The following is a 23,472-nucleotide window of genomic DNA, read 5'->3' as shown; positions in this document are numbered from 1 at the left end:
AAGAGAAAAAGTATTGCTTGTCCACTGAGGTCTTCTTAAAGCCCTTTTCAAACTATGAATTGAGACCACTGCCCCCCATAAGAGCCGTGCTGACGGGCCTCCGGGCAGTGAGGACCACTTAGCTGGCTTGGGCAAAGTGGACAGAGGCGTCTGAGCCTGGGCATTCTTAAAGAAGAGGCCAATCCATTCTTTCATCTGTACATCTATTGTTTTTTTTTATGTAAATTTGTTTTTTAATTGGTGTTCAATTTGCCAACATATAGAATAACACCCAGTGCTCATCCCATCAAGTGCCCCCCTCAGTGCCCGTAACCCAGTCACCCCCATGTACATCTATTGTATGAGCAGAGTGGACAATGAATATTTTTTACCACCTATCTAGATCAGCTTGGAGATTTTCACTTCTAGTGTACCTGAGGGCTCTGGGCTGCCTCTTCAGGAAGAAAGTTGAGAAGTATGGACACCAGAGGGCGCACTGAACATTTGGTAAACCCTACGCAGGAGCCGACTGGCTCTTAGGAACTCCTGCCCTTTGACTAAAGCACACCTCGTCTCAGACATAAATCCATTTCTAAACTAAGGAAAGAGAATGGTCAATGCCCTGAAGTGTGAATTTGAGAAGGTCCTAGGTGCATGTTCTAGTGAAGATTCTTTTTGTCCTGAATTCAATTTTTTAGAAAGATTTTATTTGAGAACAAGAGACAGCGAGAGTGAGAGAGAGAGAGAGAGAGAGAGAGAGAGAGCACAAGCAGGGGGTAGAGGGAGAAGCAGGTTTCCCATTGAGCAGGGAGCAAGATGTTGGGCTTGATCCCAGGACCCTGAGATCATGATCCGAGCTGAAGGCAGACATTTAACCAACTGAGCCACCCAGGCACCCTTGTCCTGAATTCAATTTACTGAATGTCTGCTAAGTCCTAGACACTGAAGCATTGGCCTCCTACCAGGAGACCTCTGGGGCCGACTCACTGCAAGCCTCTGACCCCTTTTTCTTTTTTTTTCCCCTTTTTCTACACTTCAGCTTTCTCTCTCATTCTAGTTGCTGCCTATTTCGAAAAGTCGTAAAAATGTAGGAAATCTCACATAATAATATAATAAACACCCATGTAGCCACCCTCCAGACTCAACAGTCTTCTTAATGGTTTTGGAAATTTATTGATTGCTTACTATGCACTAATCATTATGCTAAGTGTTTTATGTACATTTAATAATGTGGGGTGATATTAATATATCCATTTACAGATGAGCAAACCGAAGTTTAGATAGGTACACGAACTCCCCTAAGGTCAGTGGTGAAGCTAGGATGCAAACCTTAGTCTGCCTGGCTTGAGAACCTATGCTCATAAGTGTGGTTGGTGGACCAATTAATTGCAATAGAATCATCTGGGATGCTTGTAAAATCATTTGAGGGCACTCCTGCCCGAACTTAAATAGAATATTTGGTGGGTGTGACTAAAGGAAATGAACAGCTCCAGAAAATCCTTATGCATAATTAAGTCTGAGAAATTCTGGTTCAGAATTTCCAAGGCTTGGTGACTTTACATTTTAAAAGTGCTCAGTCCACACAAAGCTGGCTACATAATTTGTGGGGTTCAGTGCAAAATGAAAAGGTGAGACCCCTTGTTCAAAAGCTGGGAAGAAACATGCCATTGAAAATCCTTCAATACAATTTTTTTTCCTTTCTTCTGTGGTCTCTTGCAATCTACCATGGGTGTTCTTTTAATTTAATATTTTTTAAGTAGGCTCCATGCCCAGTGTGGAGCCCAACATGGGGCTTGAACCCATGACCCTGAGATCAAGACTTGAGCTGAGATCAAGAGTCAGATGCTTAACTGACTGAGTTTTAAATTTTACTACTTAATGTCATGCTTCCTCAGGCATGGGGGATATTTGCTGGGAGAGTGCCCAGGAGATGCACCCTGTGATTTGGCAGCCTGGCACAAAGGCCAGGTCCCCTCTCCCACCAGCCAGCCCCATGCCGCATGGGGGAAGGTAAGTCAGTCTTCCCTTCTCAGTGGCCTGCTGCAGTAATTAATTGTGGAGGCATGATTCCCAAGGGATTACAACATCCATACCAGGATGTGCTCAGTATTTAAAACGGAGGTGGGCAAGAGGCTTGCCCCCACCATTCACTCTCCAAATGAACTGTGACAAACTTCTGGTTCTGAGATGTTCTGTGGCCATGTCCCCTCCCAAAATGGCATAGACTGTGTACACCCAACCTCAGCCCTCCCTGCACCTGTGATAGCTGTTGGGGATGAGGAGGGGAGTATGTTACGTGCCCTGGGTTGAGGGTGGCAGTAGTCACTGGGCAGGTATGGGGAGGAAGAGGCAGGCCCAGCCCGGGAACCAGGGGACAAGGGAGTAGGAAGTCAAGAATCCATCCCTAGGAGGTAGGGGAGAGGTTCCAAGCTTCCAGGGTATGGCTGCTCCATTGTCTCATCAGACTTGAGTTCCAAAACACAAAGCATTAAACTCCAAATTTGGGAACCTTCCAAAAACAAGGCCTCATGCAGGTGCGCTGGTTACAAGCTCATGAAGCTGGCCCTGACCCCAAGTGATTTTTAATCACTCAGTAAGTTTGGGTAGCGCTGTCCTATATGGGTCCTGATGGTCACATCTGAAAGCATCCATTCGGGTAACTGGAGTTACAAACTCACATGCAATGAGAGAACGGTGCTTTTCTTCTGTAATAGAGGTGCCTGGACATCTCTCAGCTTAATGGGTTGGTTAGGCCAGACTGAATGATATCCATAGCCCCTGGGCACAGAGACTATGATGTAGCTAGTCTGACTCCTGCCAAAGACTTGCTGCCTGGAGCTTCTACTCCTTTCTGGTGGATGGCTGAGAAATATGATTGTGTTTTTTTAAGCCTGAGAGCATTCCCCCCCCGCCCCCCGCCAATCCCTGATTGGTATTAGAAATTTTAGCAAACATCTTTGCCAAGAAAAAGCCCTAACATATATTTGCATTTAAAGATATTACAAATGACTAGATTTTGGAATGTTTGCTTGGCTACCACAGGATCACAGCTATCTAAATATGAGCTATTTGGGGATGAGCTGTCAGCTTGGCCGAGGACAAGCTCTTGTAAGACATCACTTTGGAAAATGAAGGGAAAAATGGGAAAGCATATGTTCTGAGCAAGGCATCCAAGTTCTGATCTGTCAACCCTTTTCATGTTTGTCTATCCTAATAGGAGCCTGCTTTCTCTCTTTCAGACACATACACAGATGCACAGCAAACACACCCACATCCATCTACAAAATACACATTCACATAGCTCTTCTGATGGTGCTCATTGATAATGCCAGCCCAGAGTAGTAGCTGTTGCCCTGTTGGTTCTCTTCCTAACCTTTAACTTGAATTTGGCCTTCCCCTGTGATTTCAATAAACTCTTATTCTCTTTACGTAGTCACCTCCAATTTTACAGTAAAAAAAAAAAAATTTTTTTCCTGTTTGCATACTAGTTCTCTCTCATGTAAAAAGCAAAACTGGGCAGCCCCGGTTGGCTCAGCGGTTTAGTGCTGCCTTCAGTCCAGGGCGTGATCCTGGAGACCTGGGATTGAGTCCCACATCAGGCTCCCTGAATATGGCCTGCTTCTCCCTCTGCCTGTGTCTCTGCCCCTCTCTCTCTGTGTTTCTCAAGAATAAATAAATGAAATCTTTAAAAAAGAAAATTAAAAAAAAAAAAGCAAAACTGTTTCTGCATGATATACAGCTTGTTATGTCCACAGGTGTGATTCACCCAGCCATTGGCCCGATTTCATTTTTCTGGGCACAGAAGAGATGCTCATCTTCTTTCTTTCTTTCTTTTTTTTTCATTTTCGATTTTTAATGGTTAACTAGACTATTCATTAAAGAGATTTCATCAAACCATCCTAGAGAATAATAATCTAAATGTTCTGTCCAAAATAGCTGTGTGGGGCCAAGTGAGAGTACATATGTCATGTTTTTATTTCTCTTAATTGAAACTTTATCATTTGAGGGTTACTTTTTTCAAGTAAGGACATGTCTATAGTCTTAGGCCCTTCATATAAAATCTTTCTCCCAATCCTTCCCCCTTTACAAAAAAAAAAGAAAGAAAGAAAAAGTTCTGATTCATACATATGGTAACTGCCTGCTGTTTTCCATAGGGGTGTGTCCTAATCAATGGAAAGGATTGGGTGTGTGGGGGTAGCTGTACAGGTCAAAAGTTCAGGTATGTTTACTGATAGCTTCAGACCAAAGCTGAGAAAAGCTGAGACTGGGGAAAATGTTGAGATGTTTTAAAGATTGTTTAGGATTATATGGTCTCATTCATTTGGGGAATATAAAAAATAGTGAAAGGGAATGAAGGGGAAAGGAGAAAAAATGAGTGGGAAATATCAGAAAGGGAGACAGAACATGAGACACTCTTAACTCTGGGAAACAAACTAGGGGTGGTGGAAGGGGAGGTGGGTGGGGGTGGGGGTGACTGGGTGGCGGGCACTGAGGTGGGCACTTGAGAGGATGAGCACTGGGTGTTATTCTATATGTTGGCAAATTGAACGCCAATAAAAAATAAATTTATAAAATAAAAAAAATAAAGATTGTTTAGGCCAAGAACAGAATTAGGAATACACAGATTACTTCTTCTGACAATTTTCTGGTTAAAACAGTTGAATATTGGCAATTGTATGTGATACAACCTAATACACAGGTTAAGGAAAGCTTCACCACTTGGCTTCCATTGCATTCCATTTTTTCAATCTGTTAGAATGATCTCCAAATTATTAAATGCAGAATAACTATGGCTAATACACAGCTGAGGCCCATGGTAAAACAGAAAATAGAAAGACCAGAAAATACTTCACATTCAAGGCCAGACAGATCCAACACCAAAACAGAAGAGGTGGGAGACCTCTTGGGGCAAGTTTCTGCGTGCTCAGAATTGTGGGCTGACAGGGTCAAGGGCAAAGGCCCAAAACCAAATTAAAGCTTTAGAAAGCCCGGGATGGGGGTGTTGCTTTCTCAAATCTCTCTTTCAAACTGTTGATGAAGGTGATCTGGTAGTACAGGTGTTTTGATTTTCCTTTTATCTCTAAGGTTCAAAGGTTTTCATGGCTTCCCTACGTAGTTGTATGAAATTGGAGTCCGGCTTTAGTTTTGCACTCTAAGGATGTGGTCACTCTAGGAAATATCCTGTGTCCTTATGTAGTGCACTTCGCCCTGGGGCTTCCTTTCTGGGATTCTCAAGTGTCCCTGCAGAGTCCCTGAGCCCTCTTCCTTGCACTCTCCAGGGGCTCTGAGCCCTCCGCCCTCATCTGGAGGGAGAATGAAAGCAACTGGCCTCCTGGCCTCCACCAGGCCTCCACCACTGCAGGGAGGTTAGAGGTCAGGTGAGTCCGCCTGCCCTGCGTGCCTGCGGCCTTAGGGGTCCGGGCGTGGGGACGTGGCCAAGGGGTTATGGGATGTGTCAGGGCCTGGCCTGACCTGGGGTGGGGGGAGATGGGAGGGGGAGGGGTAGGCCCAGTGTGGCTTCACCTCCAGCCCGCAAGCTGAAAGTCCTCGAATAAGGTAAGGCTTGAACGTGGCCATGGCCACCCTTGAGCTCGGGGAAGGCGAACCTCACTCCTTAGGGTCTCAAACCTGGGTCGGGGGGCAGTGGTCCTCTGGCCTGCTCTAATCTCCCACCAGAGGAACCAAGGCCGTGGACGCTCTCCCCACGGGTTTATCAGGCCTGTGCTGTCCCCAGCTCTTCAAGTTAACAGTTCACCAAACATTTGTTCAAAGTTTCCTCCCAAAGCTGCCCAGCCCCCCACAGTCACTGTGGCTTTGTAACCCGGGGCCAGGATCTGCCTGCCTGCAACTTTGACCCATAAGCCCTCAAAGCGAAAGTCGCCTTGTCCCTTCCCCTGTGGCCCCTTGGCTCTCGCAAACAGCTGACTTAGACCTTTTCCTTAGCGCCCTAAACCTTTCCAGCTTGATGCCATTCATTACTCCTGATGAAAGTGACCTCCCTTTGTTCTTCCTGCGATTTGTTCACGCAGGTGGTTGCTTTATCTCCTGCCCCCCACCCTTATGGGAAGCATGGAAATTTGGAATCCTATCTGGATGATATTCCTAAACTGTTCCATATTTCTGAGCCATAGATCTACTGTTGTGGCCATGGAACCCCCAGCTGTTGCTTGCTTTCTCTTGATGCCTTGCCTGCAATCAAATCCAGTATAAATCAAGTCAAGTATCAAACCTTGCAGATTAGCTGGGATGTGGAGCTGGCTCATCCACAAATGACAGATTCTGGCTTGTTTCATTTCCTGTTTCATCTTTGAAAGTGACTTTTGTAGACTCAGTTTATCTCCTGGTTTTGAAAACCAGTAACCTTTTGTGAGAAAGTGGGTAGAGGTGGGTGTGGAGAGACAGCTCTTGGGCGGGAAGGAAATAGTGCAGAAGTATGACAGGGTCTTTCTCAAGTACACTAGAAAGTAGTTCAGCTCTTCACCTTTGGGAAAGACTAAAACTTAGTGCTTTGTGCCTCTACAGTCAGTAATCCTACTTCATGTGGATGAAATAGGGAGTGAACATGTGCATGAGTGGTCTTGAACATTCTAGATGATCTTAACTAGGCTTGATGGGAAAGAGTCAATAGGTATACGACTATATAAGTGTGCAATGAGGGGGACATGAAAGGATTTGGAATGATGTGTATCATTTTTATCCTCTTCCTTACTGCTAAAACTGCAACCATCATCTAATGGTCTCTTCTGCTTAAAATAAAAAAAAATAGCTTGCTAGAGTAACTGAAATTCCTATTAGGAAAGATTTGTGTTGTTAAAAAATTGGCAAGCATCTGGCTTAACGGAGGTGGGTGGAGAATGGAAAGATTATGTGACTCAATTGAGACTTTATTACCCTCGTCGCTTTTTAGCTCTTATTGAAGTATTTTTGCCAATTTCGTTTCTGGGTTGACAAGGGGACAATGCTAAGCCCGCAATGTGTGCATCCTGGGATATATTTTTTTTAATCCTGGGGCTTTTTTTTTTAAGAGGAGTCATCTTTTGGCTAATAAAACACCCCTGGGTTAGTGGATCCTCCACTCTGGGGACTACTTTATGTCCCACAGCCACAAGGAAGATAATTATTATAAAGTAGGATCTTTTCCAACCACCTATCCATGGAAGTTGGATACATAATGAATGAGAGTGCGCAAGAACACAAATAGTAAAATCTGATAGAATTAGATACATGGATGTTAAATAGAACGAAAGCATAATTAGAGTGGCTGTATCCAGCAGCAATTGTTCAAGGAAAGGTCAGTGGAGAAGGTCAGTCTTGTGAAGAGTCATGAGAGAGAATAAAGATGTCAGTGAAGGAAGCAGCGCTGGTAGGATCCCTAAATAGAAGATAGAGGAGGTATAAAGAAACAGTGTATTTTATTGGCTGTAAGATCAAGTCTGACAAATATTCCTAAAAGCAGAGCTAAGGTAAGAGAATGGAAAGGAAAGTCTTGGTTGTGATGGTCTATCCCCCTTCAGTACCATTCTCTACCATGTCTGTGCCAAGCCCTACCCCAGGTACATGTTCAGTATCTTATCCATTATATTGGAAAATGTCAGGCATTCTCAAGAATCCTGAGTAGATACATAGTGTCAGAGAATTCCAGTGGTGTTAAACCTGGGACATTTACCTGATCCTGCCTTAAATTGTTACTGGTTGGATGATTAAAAAATCTTCGAAGCTACTGGTTCCTGGTGGCAAAAGTTCAGACCTCAGTAGAGAAAATATTTTGGAGTGAAGCATCCTGAAATAGTCACAAAATATATGACTGTGGCTACTAGGGAGTTTTTAGTTAGACTAAACTATTATAAGCACTGTCCAGTAGAACTTTCTGCAATGACGGAAATGTTCCGTATCTGTACTGTCTAGTACCATAGCCACCAGCCATATGTGGCTTTTGTGCACTTGAAATGTGGCAGGTGTGACTGAGATACATTTTTAATTTTACTTAAGGGTAGTTATTTAGATTTAAATAGCTACATGTGGTTGGTAGTTACGTTATTGGATGGCACCACTTTATATAAGGACCAGCCTGGCTCCTTGCCTCTGGGCCCCACTTCTTCTCTCAGATGGAATCACTTAAACGTTAGCTGTAGGTCAATTACAAATTTTGCTACAGATCTAGCTCTTGGTTGTTGCCTCAGACATGTGCACAGTTGATTCTCATGTGGGTTGTTTGCAGATCACACCTGGAGAAATGTGGGACTAGGTACCATGAGTTTATGGTTTGGTTCCTTTGGTTTCAAATTGTAGTGTGCATCACCGGAAGGGCTTGTTAACTAGCACACAAGTTGCCATCCCCCCAGAGATTGGGCTTCTGTAGATCTGGGGTATGGCAGGAAAATTTGCATTGCTAACAAGTTTTCAGGTGATTCTGATGCTAGCACACTTTGAGCCTTGGGTCAAGCCCCTATTTCAGATCCTAGTTCCAGTAACCCAGTTCTTGTTTTACTCCTATGTGAGTCCTTTTAAAAATCCCTTCAAAATAATCCAGTTTCTCTGGACCTGGAGATTTTCTCTCACCAGTTTTCCCACAAGCTGAAGTAGTACCCTGAACCCCAGTATCTGTGACCTCACTTCTAGACTTCCCAATTGCATGTCTGGAATCCTGCTATGCTTTCCTTGGTGTCAGACTCTCCTTGACCTTGTATGGTAGCTGTCCCCAGACTTCTGGTTCACTCGCTCTCCACCACTGAGGGCTTCTTCATATTGCCTAGTGCTCAAACTTGCCTAAACACTTCCCTCACCCCAATAGGTTTGTCTGGTGCCCTAGCCTCAGCCCCCACCTGGCCTGTCCCTTGCCCTCTGGGCTCCAGTTTTGACACACCATTAATATAGAGTACCTGCCAAGGGAATTGACCTGGTTTGGCATCTTTTCCACCAACAACTCGAGTGAAGTCGTTAAGCGGTTGGGTGATGTTATCCAAAACTTTTTCCACTTCAGTTGAATTTTCATAGTCCATATTGGAAAAAAGAGTTTCAGCACGGGTGCGTGTCATAGAAATGTGAGGGACAGAAACTCTTCCACATGGAAACGGCACTAGAAAGATGGGGAAAAAAATTAGTATTCTGATATTTTTCATTGGCAAGCAGAACGTGTATTACAGAAAGCGAGAATGAGGCCTATCCTTGTCACTTCTGAGAAGCAGGCCCATCAATATTTTTAAAATCTAATCAATGAATATGGTCTCAAACTAAAAGGTTAATTGCATTATTTTCGTGGAAAGTTTTCAAACCCTTCATGAAAAGAACATTTGGCTCAGGAATCCATCATCTTCACGGAAATAGAATAGGTGTTCCAGAATCAAATTTTGTAAGAGTTTTATAAAGTCTAATGACTTTGTTTTGTTTCTTTACTAAAAAGTCTAACTCCCAAGTACTGTCCTTAAATGGTATTCTGATGACTGTTGCCCTATAACTTTAACTTTAGAACTAGGTAAATGGGACTTCTGTGGTTCATTGTGAGCCAGGCTTTCTTTTGTAGATTAGAATGCTTTCAAGACTCCAAGGTGGGTTTAAGGATATGCTAGGAAGAAATCATGATTTAATTATTTCATTTGGTTAAGTATTAACTGGATAAATTGTTGGGGTGCCTGGCTGGCTCAGTTGGAAGAGCATGTGGCTCTTGATGTGGGGGTCATGAGTTTGAGCCCCATTTTGGGTGTAGGGATTACTAAACTTAAAAAAAAACCTTTAACCAAAGAAATTCCTAATATGATTATCATAGCCACATCCACATGGGAACTGGCCACCTTTTTAACCTTGGGTCAGTTTATTTCCTAAAGACAAGAAATTGTCTACTGATACATTGGGGACAACCAGAATGGAAATTTGTAGTCAAGCAAAGTCACCTCACATTTCATTTTCATTTCTCCCTTTCCTTCTAGCCACATTCCTTATAACAGACATTTCTATAGCAACCAGCTGCAGCAAAGTATCATGAAGACAGCATGTGGTTGGGAAAACAGGAAATTAGTTCAAAATACTTATGTATAAATATACATCATCAACAATGGCTGGAGAAAAGGGACCATTACTATTGAAAGGCAAGAAAGTTTATTTTAGGTTTGGCCTACTTACTCTGCTAAAGATAAAGCTATATTCAAATATAACACTTAATAGTTCGAGGTGGTTCTCAATTCTTTTTTTTTTTCCTATCTAACATAGAAGGGCTCATAAGGGTTTAGCTACTATGCCATCTGTCTACACTGGAAGTTAGATTTTGAAGGTTAAAACATATAGATCTTTTTCTCCGGAGCTGGGCAAGCTGTGAAGCAGTGTATGTGAAGAACTAGGCAGAAGGATGGGTGGCTAGGTCCCTGAAGCATTAGAGTCTCTTCATTTTAGTTGAAATAGCATGTACACTCTTGGCTTCTGTCCTTTCTTTAATTTCCTCTGCCGGGTGCTTTGGTGAGATAGGTATCGAACCCAGTTACAGAGGAATGGTGCATGATTTAATGTACCAATTTAATATCAGGCTTTGAAAATGCAAAAGAAATTATATCTAGTTTGCTTCAAAAAGGCCCCTCATTTATCAAATATAATTGATCCTGCGGAGACTACTTTAAAAAAATTTTTTTTAATCAAAGTTTCTATTGCTTCATTTCAGAGAAGAGCAATAGGAGCATGGAGTGGAGATGTTCTGAATATACTAGTCAGCTGTCAACACGGTAGCCTGGTTGACATGACTGGGAAACATTGTTTTGTCCACTGCTGTATGGACTGTGTTGGTCAGCCTGGCACAACTTGAAACAGATGATTGTCGGAACTGTTCTGATGCCAAGTGTGTAAACTCAGCCCGAGACCCAAGGATAGGAAATAACCTTGTCAGGGTAAGCCAGTCACACCCTGACACAATCATGCTTAACATTTGCCATTCCTTGTACTAGAAGCCTATCAGTCAATCATTTATGTGTCTTTTATGGTCTGGGACTACTACAGTAATTTGACTTGATGAATTACAAACATACAGAGGTCTCATAAATTGATTGCTTTATGATCTAAAAGAAAAAAAAAGTACACGGAAAAGAATTCAGACTGAGAACAATTACAGAACTTCCATTTAAAATGATGATTCAAAATAAATAAGTAAATAAGTAAATAAGTAAATAAATAAATAAAATAATGATGCAATTTGAAAAATTGTCCAATTCAAGCTACTAATCTGTTCTATGATTTTAAAAGGAAGTAGAAACAAACAGGGTTTATGAAAGTATGTGGACTAGTTAAAATACTGAAGGTTCAAATATAGATTTGGAGAGTGTTAAAAAAACTTTATTAGATTCTGACCTGCTGGTTCACAGGACCTTTGGTCTTCCGCAAGTTGGTATCCCGTAGTACAGGAACAAACCACCTTGTTATCGGGGCCCAATTTACAAAACTGCTTGCATCTGCCATTCTTAATGTTGCATGTTACATCTGAAAGAAAGCAAAATCAACAGTAACAGCATCATTTCACACGCATTTCTCAAGAGTACATGAAACCAGTGACTCATGTATAGGTCAAGTGTAAGCAGGGGGCATTCATGGAAAGAGGCTTGGGAGCCTTGAGCTGAGAGTAGAAAGAAAGATAAAATTCTTGGGGGGAATCCCTGGATGGCTCAGTGGTTTAGTGCCTGCCTTCAGCCCAGGGCGTGATCCTGGAGACCCGGGATCGAGTCCCACGTCGGGCTCCCTGCATGGAGTCTGCTCCTCCCACTGCCTGTGTCTCTGCCTCTCTCTCTCTCTCTCTTTCTCTCTCTCTCTGTCTCTCATGAATAAATAAAATCTTTTAAAAAATCTTAATAAGGTATAAAACTGGCAGTAATATATTTGGTTTGGCATAAACTGAAGGTTTGGGTCTTCTACTTTCACTAAATCTTGGACTGCAATTTTAAGACACTGTTTATGAGAGGATAGGATATATTCAGAGAAGTCCCCAAAGCTTCAGGGTGAATTTTCACAAAGTGTGTGCACCTGTTTAAACACTAAGTGGATCAATGCATAGGTCATTATCCACATCTCGGAAGCTCCCCCGATGCCCCCTCCACCACTACACACTAGCCCTCCGTTCCAAACTTGCCATCCATTACCAAATCCTGAGAGTGAATTTTGCCTGTCGTTGAACTTTATATAAATAGCAGCTCACACTCCTCTGTGTCTTTCATTTAACCCTTTGTGAGATTCATCCGTGTTATTTGTAAACAACAGTGGTTCATTTGCATGCTGTGTCGTGTTCCATTGTGCGACTATTACTGTCTGTATGCATTTTACTGCTGATGAATAGTTGAGTTTCCAGTTTTTGGCTCTTAGATATAATGCTCTAATGAACATTCTTAATACGTATCTTTTGGTAGCATATGCATGAATACTGGGTATGTGCTTATGAGTGCAATTATGGATCATATGTTCAGGTTTAGTAGATATTGCCAAGCAGTTTTCTGAAATAATTGTACATATTTAAATTCCCACCATTGATGTGTGAGAGTTCCAGTTCTTGGACATATGTATTGCAGGTTTCTTCTCCCACTCTGACTTGCCTTTTTGTCCTAAAATAGTATATTTTGCTGAATAGAAGTCCATAGCTTTTTTTTTTTTTAAAGATTCATTTTAGAGAGAGTGAGCAAGTGGCGGGAGGGTGTGCAGAGGGACAGGGAGAGAAAGAATCTCAAGCAGACTCCCCGCTGAGTGTGGAGCCTGATGCAGGTTTTGATCTCATGACCCCGAGATCATGACCTGAACTGAAATCAAGAGTCAGACGCTTAATGGATTGAGCCACTCAGGTGCCCCACCAAAATTCATAATTTTAATATAATCCAGTTTATCTAAACACACTTGAAGCTGGCTGATATGGGTATATATCAACACAAGAGAATGAAATCAGGTCCTTTAAGGTTGCTAAATGCCAAAGACATTATGTGTGGGCAATGATGAGCATTAGTGGCTCACATTTTCTGTACTTTCCTATATAATCTCCCTTATTAATATGAAGTGTTGTTCTTTGTCTCTTTGTAATGCTTTTTGTCTTGGATTCTACTTTGTCTGATATTAAGATTGCTTCACCAGTTTCTTTTTGTTACCTTTTACCTGAAAATCTTTTTATATACCTTTATTTTAGCCTCCTGGTGTAATTTTATTTTAGGTATCTCTTTTGTGAACAGCATACAATTTGATTTTTTGAAAAAGATTTTATTTATTTATTCATGAGAGACACAGAGAGAGGCAGAGGCAGAGGGAGAAGCAGGCTCCATGCAGGGAGCCCGATGCAGGACTCGATCCTGGAACTCCAGGATCACACCCTGAGCCAAAGGCAGACACTTAACCACTGAGCCACCCAGGTATCCCTACAATTCAATTTTTAACTCCAGACTGAAAATTGCCATTAATCTCAATTTACACTAATTCTGATTTCTGATATATTTGGCTTATTCCTGCCATCTTATTTTGTATTTTTTTGATTACTGTGCTTTCCCTTTGTTTCTCCTATGCAGTCTCAATAACAGGAAGTAGCATGGTTCAGGGCTGGCCAGCTGAGACCTGTTGAGTTAAGACAAATAGGCTCTGCCCTTGGACCTATTTCTGTCTCTAGAGCAGCACAGGAACACTATGAATAGGAGATACCTTACCTCTTACCTACCTGTTCAACAACAGAAATGCTCACTTGTTGGTATAATGAGAACATGGAAAGTTTGAAAATGAGTGACTCTATTAGACACCTCCTACGTGCCACCTTAGTTTCTCTCAGCCTCATGGAGTGTCTGTGCCAGCACTGTGGCCATCAGCTCTGCATCGACTTCTCCTGACCTCATACAGGTGCAACCTTAGATTGCCTTGGCTCCTATCTGCACTATGAGCCCACCCACTATGTGGCACTTCCCTGTTGATGCTGCTGAGGCATGGGATGCGGTATCACCCCTCTGGGTGCCCCAGTGAGTACAACCTGGAGATGTGGGGGGAGTTAACAGCCCCTTGGCTAAACTTTCAACCACTGGGAGACAGATACTGATGGGCAAATTCTTTCACCCTTCTCCCCTTGCAGATGGACAGTCCGAGGCCAATTCCTATGGCTCCTTGGAAAACAGTCCCAGGAGACCTAGCAATCAGTTGCAGATGAGGAGAGAGGACTCTTTCTATGAGTTCTCCTTTCCCCTCTGTCTCACTCTCTTGTCCCTTACTCTTGCTCCCTAGGTTTACACACCCTACTAAATGAGCTCGAGTCACAGACTCGTGTGTGTGTGTGTGTGTGTGTGTGTGTGTGTGTGTAGGGGGGAGGGGATCCAGGCTAACAGAGTGACTATATGGTTTTGGAGTATATTATAGATTCTTGAGTGTCAGATCTAAATTTTCTAATTCTATTTTATATAGGCTAGTGTAGGTTAATGTAATAATTTGCTCATGTTCCTTACTGACACTTTAGGAATTGAGGGGAGGCAAATCAACTGTTGCCAGGTAGGCAAAGGAACCAGCCTGAGCTTTAACCTTTGCTTCCAGTAATCCTCTAAGTGCATGAGCCAAAAAGATGGCACTTGGTCCTTTGTATTTATTTTTTAAAAGACCTTTCTCCTTACTCATGGTGATAACATCCCTGGCTCTTTTCATGTTATTGGTTATCATTTTGTTGTTACAAAGCAATACTGAAGTGTTCAGCCAAATCAAATACCACCTGTAGAGAGTGTTCAGTCAATATGAGATTGTGGTAAGTTAACAGAGGTAGGTGGTAGGTACAGCTTGGTTTGGTTCAGGGCATGCACAATGGGAATGAATAAACTCAGTGTGGCTTTCCCAATTCTGATTCTGTGTCTTTGGCTAAAGGAAATAGACCTGTCCACCATTTTCCTCATTTGTCACTTTTCTTTATGGCTTGGGTTGTGTGTGCAGTGGGAAATATTGCTGTCCAAATTGGCAGTCTTTTGCTCTCAGATAAAGGACTCAGGATTCTGGAAATAAAATAATAGCACAGGGAATTCCAGTGGAGAGGTCCTTAGTCTAGGATCTAAGGAACAGTCACTATGGGACTCATGCTTTATTGAGCAGTTAGATGTCAGGCACTGTGTTGGGTATGGGTTCTCCTTGGTCCTGGGGCCAGTCTCTGTGCCTAGAATATCTGTTAAGCCTCTCAAAGCATCTGTTCTTTTCCCTTTATGTTAGCCCAGACACTTCTTTGTAATTCCACTCATGCCTACTACCAAAGTTATCCTGTTCTGTTTATTTTACTCTGCCTTCTTCATCTTCCCTCCTGTATTCAGTGATGTGAAAACCAAAGCTTGGACAAGAGATGTTCTATTTAACAAGCTTACCATAGAATATGCTGGTATTCAACTAAACTCAAGATATTTTCTTTTCTCCAGTCCACAGAAATATTCAGTCAATAGGAGTGTGGTGTTTACGGAGTGTTACCAAAGCGGAAAAAGTGCTTATGTACTTGTGATTTTTTTTCCCTCTCCATCCTATTTTACTGTGGGTAGATGCCTCTTGTACTCTTTAGAGGTGACAGAATGACCCAAGTCCTTACAGATCTTGATATGTCTGGAAAGGCCTCAGATGTGATGTGTAAATGGGGACATACAGTGGTCGTTATTCTAACCAAAGGGACACAATAGCCAATTAGTTGTTATTCTTTTAACTAGAAAGCATGCCCTGGAGAAGAGCCTGATGAGCAAGGGAAAAGGCAAATAACAAGATCTTAACACTGGAAATCTCCCTGCTTTTCCCCCAAGACAAAGGTGAGGCAAGAAGCTTGGGGCTTCAGTGTTCTATAAACTGCTATCTAGTAGCCTTTGAGGTCAATCTGTAGATCAATTTGAAGCAACAGCTTAAGTGGGAGTTTGTATATGCTTTTGCTTTCCTCTAGTGTCTGAGATAAAAAGAATTTTGAGAGAATTCCCGCTTTGTCTCTGACCTGCACCAAGAGGATGTTTCTAGACTTTGATCAGGGAGGCTGGGGGAGATGAATGTTTCCTAGAGGCCAGATGTGGTGGTAGATGCAGTTCAACTGCAGAGCTCCTTACCAAACCAAAATGTGGGAATCTGAGGCCTGAGGTGGTGGCAGCTGTAGACTTACCACTTCTGCTGTGTGGCCCATAGCTTCAAGCGAGTAGCAAAACCTCTTACAGAGGTTTTGTGTTTGTATTTACCTTCCTCAGGGTAATTCTCCTTCATTAAAGTGTCTTTATTTTAAACTAAAGACATTTAGGAATATTTAATGCTAAACACTATTTTTTTTTAATTGCTCCTAATTTTACTTTATTTTTTTAAAGTAAGCTCTATGCCCAAAAGGGGGCTTGAACTCACAACCCTGAGATCCAGAGTTGTATACTCTGCTGACTGAGCCGGGCAGGCTCACTAAATGCTATTTTCAATTCTACAATGTGGCCTACGTTTTTAACTGAGATTAATTGAGTTATTCATTCCCTCAGCTCCAATGGTTATATTAGTTAAGCTGATAATAACTACTCCAAAGATTTCTGTAGGTTTCCATAATAGCAGGATCAGATTTATCTACGTAAGTCTAAATTTGAAATTAGAACCTTTCAGATGAAAGTAGCACTGCAGAGATCTTCAGCGAATTACCACACCCACAGGAAAGGTAACCCAGGCATTGGTTTGCCCCCATGCTGGGAAATCTAAGGGAATGGGAATTCAAGCCAGGGGTACCAGTTCATCCACCTGCATCCACTCTTTTCTTTCTTTTTAAATGTTTTTGCCCTGCTGCTTTTCCTTTTCTTATATTCTATTCTTTTTTATCTTTTGGATCTCAAAGGAAGATGATCAGTGGAGCTCTCTTTAGTACCAAAAAGATTTCTGAACATTACGGGTGACTTTTCTTCCTTTCTCTATAGGACAAGTACAGCCGCTGAGTTTCATTTTGTTTTATGCCTTTTTCATCTGTATGTCAGATGAATTGCTAGTATTAATAGAGTCCTGCTAATTTTCTACTCTTTGCCCTTAGTCAGGTAGCCTGTGCTGTTGAATTCTTTCCCTAGGATTGCATCTCCATTCTTTTGGAATTTCAGAGAGGAGAGAGAATCTGTCATTAGCATGGTGTGCCTTTCACAAACATAATACCAGTAATCTTGCATCCAGAGATAATAAGCAAGTAGGAGAAGGACTTAGGATTTACTGCTCCAATTGCCAAAAATCCCAGGGGGGAAAATATTCTAGGCTATGAGAGAAAAGATGTACAGTGCTCCTAGATTTACTGTGTAACTCTTTCAATGTAATCCATATAAGTCAAATTCAGGAGTGAGCTCTGCATTTTGTCAACAAATTTAACATGAGAAGTGGTTAGTATGTGCAGAGAAGTGCCTGTTTTATGGAGAACTGGCCTCCTCATATCTCAGTTCTGTATTTCATTGACTTCCACTGCCTATGTTGATAACGATTTAGTCATGAGTTCAGACAATTGTATGGGTTCGATTTTCTTTGCATTTTGTGAATGGAGAAGTGTGGGCTTTGGTCAAGCTGAAGTTCAAGTTCTGACTCCATCATTTATTGCCTCTGTGCTTCTGGCCTGTCTGAGCTACAGTTTCCTCATCTGAATAGGATGAGGATAATAATGGTACTGACCACATATGGTTGTATTGAGGATCAATAAGTGAGGGGAGCATCATTACCAACTGATATTAGCAACCAAATATTATTGCTCCTACTGTAGTTTTTTGAACTCATCCCAGAAACTATGACCACAGACCAGATTAATGTTTATAAGCTTTGAAAGTATGTGCTTTATACGATGGGATATTATTCAGCCTTTTAAAAAAGGAAATCCTGTCATATGCAACAACACAGATGAACCTGGAGGACATGATGCTAAGTGATGAGTCAGTCATAGAAGGACAAATCCTGCATGATTCTACTTATTTGAGGCAGTGTCTGCAATAGGCAGACACATAGAAACAGAGAATATAATTGTGCTTGCCAGGGGCTGAGGGAAGGGGAAAGGGGGAGCTGCCGTTTAGTGGGTATATCGGTTCAGTTATGCAAGATGAAGGAGTTCTAGAGATGTGCTGTATAACACAGTGCCTAGAGTGACCAATACTATATTGTACACTTCCAAATTTGTTAAGAGCATAGATCTTCCATTAAGTGTTCCTTACCACAATAAGAATGTTTTTAAGAGAAAATTATGATATATAAATACTGCATTTTCCAGTGTAATCCAGTTTCACAGGGAAACATGGAACCATGAGTAATCAAAAAATGGCCACTTACCTAATTCACAGTTCTTTCCTTCAAATCCAGCTCGACACCAACATTCATAGGAATTAATGTCATCCTTGCATACACCGTCATTTAAACATGGATTGGATTCACATTGATCTCCATCTTTGAAATAGGTTAAGAAGTTGAATTAGCAAATAAACTGCTTAGAATGCCTCTGTGTGCAGATTCCTGGGGAGGGGAGCCTGATTTTAGGGTCAGAACTGCTGACGCTGTTGATTATGGGATGCCCCTGTCTTCCAGAGTTTCTTCTTTTTTTAAGATTTTATTTATTTATTCATGAGAGATGCAGAGGGGGGGCGCGCAGAGACATAGGCAGAGGGAGAAGTAGGCTCCACACAGGGAGCCCCATGTGGGACTCGATCCCAGGCCTCCAGGACCATGCCCTGGGCCGAAGGCAGGCACTAAACCTCTGAGCCACCCAGGGATCCCTCTTCCAGAGTTTCTAAGAGCAACCCAAACAGAGGTTCTTAGGCTGCCATCCTAGGAAATTGCTCTGAGGAAGGCATGCATGTAGTTCATGCAACCCAAGGGAAGAGGAAGACCGAGAAGAATGTCAGAGGTTAGAAATGTACTATATGAGCACAGGGGGAGAAGGGTTTTCATTCCTTTCTTCTAGAACGACGACAGGTTAGTTCTGAATCAAATCACATGACTCCAACGATGATTATCACTATGTCCTACCAGAGCCTGTTATGGCAGGTCTTGCAGAGCATGCGGAGCTGGATAGCATATGGTACTTCCACTCAAGGAACTGGCAGTTTAAACTTGTAGCAAATGCATCTACTTCTTTCTGGTATCATTTAACTCTATGAAGTATAGTATGTAGCAATGGTTCAGAACAATAGAAGAGATGCCAAAGTTTCTCTCACTGCTTGAAGATAGTCTGCTGTCTATGAGTTAGGTCCCAAATGGTGTAGGTAAAGTGAGAAACAACTTTTATTTAAGAGATTTTTTTAAGTTTTATTTAAAAACATTTTTTTTAGTTCTTTAAAATTAATTCCAGTTAGTTGACATACAGTGTTATGTTAGTTTCGGGTGAGAAACAGCCTTTACCACAAAGAAGAAAAAATGAGAAGGTTCTGAAGATACGCTTTATTTATATATAGATTGGCTGTGTTTCCTTTCTACCTTTCCTGAAGTTTGTACATTTACAGCGCTCTTGAGAGCCTTTGAAGACACTGATAAGAAAACAGGACAAAGGAATAGGCAAGCGGGGAAGGGTCAGGATGAGAAGGGAAACTTTAAGTCTGGTTTCTGAAAGCTCTGGCTCAATCCATACTTCTAAGGAAGCTTCAGGAGAAAGGGATGAATAGAACCAGAAGGGAGACTGGTACACACTTTGAGCTAAGAGTAACAGCCCTGAAGAAAAAATAAGAGCTAGGTCAGCAAGTGGAAGAGGTAAGGATGACATAAGAATGAACGAAAAAGGAAGAAGGGGATGAGGAAATAGGAATTTCTAATTATTAGTCCTACTTCAGAGCAAAACTCCGTGCCATCTAGTGTGTCGATGTGGCTGCCCTACAGAGAGGATTAGCTCGTCTGTCATACTCTTGGTCAGCAGTACGCGTCCCGGTCCCATTGACTAAGGGCTCACATCCCTTTCTCAGAAATAGTCCCTCTCTGGAAAATCTGCTTGCTGGAAAGATTAGACCTTGTCCCCTCTGCCCCTTGATCCAGTGTGCTTTTGCACAGATAGTTCAATTTGTTCCAATTCTGTGAAAACAAAATACGTTATCTCTGGTTTATTATTATTGATGTTCAAACTGGTCTAAAAAACGAGCCACATTTGCACTTTATATTATAGACCAACATTTCTGAATTATTTAGGATGTTTCACTGAAAGGGTCTGGGCTTGCAGCCAGCTACATAGCAACTCATTTGCTGAGACATATCTTTAAAATGAGTATCCTTTTAGCTGCATATAGCCCTCCTTTGGGTGCTTGTCTGTGTGTACTTTGGGCTCAGGCAAAGCTACAGACAGTAGGGGGTCAAAGACAACAAGGGACAAGCCCTTGCCAAGCGAGAGATTCCTGTTTAAGGCTGCTGGGTGGTTGTTTAATGAATCACTGCATCTGGCTCTGAAGGCCGGGAGGAGTGATAGTGAGAAGCAAGGGCTTGCCCGTTGGAGAAGTTGGGTTCTCTCCTGGGCCCCGTGACTCCCCAGCTGGGTGACCTTTGGCAAGTCTTGTAGCCTCCCTGAGCCTCAGCATCCTCTGTAAAATGAGGTACATAATGCTTTGCTCACAGGGTTGGTGTGAGGATTAAACACGATAGGCACTCTGTAAACTGTAAAGTGCTGGACAGATGCTGGCTAATGTACTTGGATGATCTTTCTTCTTCAACTAGACTCTGTCCTTATTGATAGTAGAGAATAAGGCAGGCATGAGGGGCCTGCACCGTGCAGAGTGTGAAAGCCCATACAGTAAGAAATAGCATCGGCTATTTGGGGGGGGGTGGTTAGGAATCTTGGCTGCAAGTGAAAAGAGGCCTGGAGTTATTTTTATTTTGCTTTTTTGTTCTCAATTTTTGGTGGATGGATGAAGCAGTAGTGAAAGAATCCTGCCCCTGATGTCCCCGAGATAGCTTTGCCCCACGTACAGTAAACAATGTGGCCTGTGACCTAGAAGGCAGGTGGCTTACCTTCAAAATATGGTTCTTACAGGGTCCTGACCAACCCCTGCTGGGGAGGGGGGACAATCAGGAAGTCATGGGAACTTAAATACAGCCAGGATCTTTTTGGGGGTGTGGGAGTAGAAATTGAATGGCTTTTAAAAATATATCACAAGGGGCACCTGGCTGGCCCCAGTCAGTGGAGTGTGTGACTCTTGATCTTGGGGTTGTGGGTTCGAACCCCATGTTGGGGGTAGATATCACTTAAAAAATAAAATCTTAAAAAATATATATCACAAGATGTAAAGTTTTAAATATAATAGAAATAGAGAATAAAAAGATTCATTTGGACTAACTGAGGGGGAATACCAGAGTAGAGAACTGACATGGTGGGATTCATTACTACCAATAAGGAAAGTCAGAGAAAGTAAATGTAATGGAGAGGCCCTCATCCTCCCTCAGGATTTAAAAAGAAAAGTGGAGAAGTTATGAATTTCTCGAGTGTGGACAAGTCTAATAGTGTTTCCAGAATAGCAACTGGAAAATAGAACTAGATCTCAAATTGCTGGAACTCAGTGGATTTGCTGTCCAGGATCTGTCCCTGTGGATGGTCTTGGAGAAGTCAACCTGTGGAACTTCTGCTGCCTCAAAATCCTGCTGCTGGGTCTTACATTCGTTTTAAAGCTTAGTTCTCATGAAAGTTTTGACTTTTCCTCCTTTTGGTCAATTCATTCAACAAATATTTACTCAGTGCTTCTGTATTCAACATACCGGGAATACATCAATAAACAAAACACTTGAGCGCCACTGCCAGTATGAAACTTGCATTCTGATGAGGCAGGGAAAACAGATAATAAATAGTATAAGCAAGAGCATTCATTAAATGTTACCTCAGATGGTGAAAAGTGCTGTGAAAAATAGTAGAGGAGGTTGCAGTGCCTAGGTGATGGGGTTATAGGGCAGCAGGTGGAAGTACTAAGAGATGATCAGGGTAGGTTTCATGGAGATGGTGACATTTGGGTAAAGCGGTGGGGGAGCAAGTCTAGGGGGGAACCTGGCAAAAGAGTTCCCATGTTCAATGAACAGTCAGGTTTGAGACCAAAGCAGAAGCATTCCTGGAGTGTGCAGGGAGCAGCTGGGAGGCCAGGATGGCTGGCCCCCTCCTCCCCATCCATGTGTGCGGAGGAGAGGGTCTGAGGGCCAGGATGATCATGGGGTGCTGTGTAGGCCATCATAAAGGAGGAAAACTTCTAAGCAATAAACATTTAAGTCGGTCAGCATTTTCACATTCTCAACCGAGGACACAAACTCTCACTCAGTCCCCAGATACAGTCATCTAGTTTCTTTCTTCCAGCTGCTTGGGCTCCAGCAATGTCTCTTTGAAGCCCTAGGGACGAGTCGGCTGATGTGCCAGCAGGTATCCCCCATGCTGGCATAAACCTGTCATATATCACCATCGAGTCTTGGGTAAAAGAGTCCAACTCTTTTAACAGAGTTTAATATATTGTCTGTTTACACAGAGAAAAGATACCTAATTCTCAAATATTTCCTATACGAGCTAGAGGAAAAAATTAATTGCTTACCAACATATTGCTTCCAAAATTCAGTCTATAAAAAAAAAAAGGACAAGTTAGTGGTAGTATCTAAAATATTTTGGATTTGAAAAAAAATAAAATATTTTGGATTTGATTCCTTGCCTTTGATAACATTTATAATACATATATATGGATAGATATCTTAAAATTCCAAAGAGAAGTTTCTTTTTCAGTTTTCTGTACTTTGGATCTGAAGAACATTACGCACAAATACTCACGGTTTTTTCAGTGTTTTCAAAAACTTCCCGTGCTTCTTCAAAACTGCACTTTTCTTCTATACATTCTCTCTCAAGGTTCCCTTGAACAAACTCTTCCAGTTTACCTGAATTATACCTCTTTGGCCGACTCAGAATTTTGGTGGCATTTTCACGATCAAGAAAAACTGAAATTCAAAAGAACTATTCTTTAGCTTTAGGAAAAAGAAAACATCATGAAAATTAAATACATCTCTTAAGAAAGGCTTTGTTTTTAATCCAAGTAATCCCAAAGCCAATTTATCTTTGGGGCACAGAGCCAAAATCTGTGATGTCCTCATGGTACTGTATACACATGGAGATTTAGGAATTAAAATTCAATTTGGCTTTTAGTGAAGAGAGCTCCAGTAATGAAAGGTCAGATTTTCAATCGCATTTGAATTTACTTTGGATGAAAAAGAAAGTTCTCAAATAAGCAGTTAACTTCACACTTTGTCATCATTTGAAAATAGCTAATTGCAGATCCTTGCAGGGTGATCCATCACCCTGGCTGGGCTGTGTTCACACGATGTGGTTGTCCAAATGACTTTGCAACAAATTTCTCTTGGAAGAACGGAAGCCTAATTGTAGTCCAGCTGCAAATGCAACCCCAGTGTCTCTCACTGGATGTTAAAGAAAAACCACTGCATTAATTTATTTTCAGACTCACACCACCTTTGGTTGGCATGTGTTAGGGGAATTCCAATGATGTAAGTCTTTCTCTGGGATTCAGGAATGTGACTGACTTAGACTGTGACTGCCTAGCCTTTGGGGACACTCCCAACTCTGGAGGATTGAGGTCTCTGACCTCATTCTCT

General features: G+C 42.0%; 1 protein-coding gene across 1 annotated transcript in view; it reads right to left on the bottom strand.

Moving 5' to 3' along the window:
* Nucleotides 1–23,472, bottom strand: part of F9 (coagulation factor IX) — a 31,759-nt gene that overhangs the window by 3,077 nt on the left and 5,210 nt on the right. Inside the window, exons 2-6 of the mRNA XM_055337468.1 lie at nucleotides 22,640–22,803; nucleotides 22,410–22,434; nucleotides 18,205–18,318; nucleotides 11,305–11,433; nucleotides 8,859–9,055 (exon numbers count right to left, since the gene is read on the bottom strand). Of these exons, the coding sequence (XP_055193443.1) occupies nucleotides 8,859–9,055; nucleotides 11,305–11,433; nucleotides 18,205–18,318; nucleotides 22,410–22,434; nucleotides 22,640–22,803 (629 nt within the window). The remainder of the gene's footprint in view (nucleotides 1–8,858; nucleotides 9,056–11,304; nucleotides 11,434–18,204; nucleotides 18,319–22,409; nucleotides 22,435–22,639; nucleotides 22,804–23,472) is intronic.

The sequence above is a fragment of the Nyctereutes procyonoides genome, unplaced genomic scaffold (assembly GCF_905146905.1).
Source record: "Nyctereutes procyonoides isolate TBG_1078 unplaced genomic scaffold, NYPRO_anot_genome, whole genome shotgun sequence".
NCBI classification, from domain to species: domain Eukaryota; kingdom Metazoa; phylum Chordata; class Mammalia; order Carnivora; family Canidae; genus Nyctereutes; species Nyctereutes procyonoides.
Note: the sequence above shows the minus strand (reverse complement) of the source record. Positions and strands in the feature narration are given on the sequence as shown.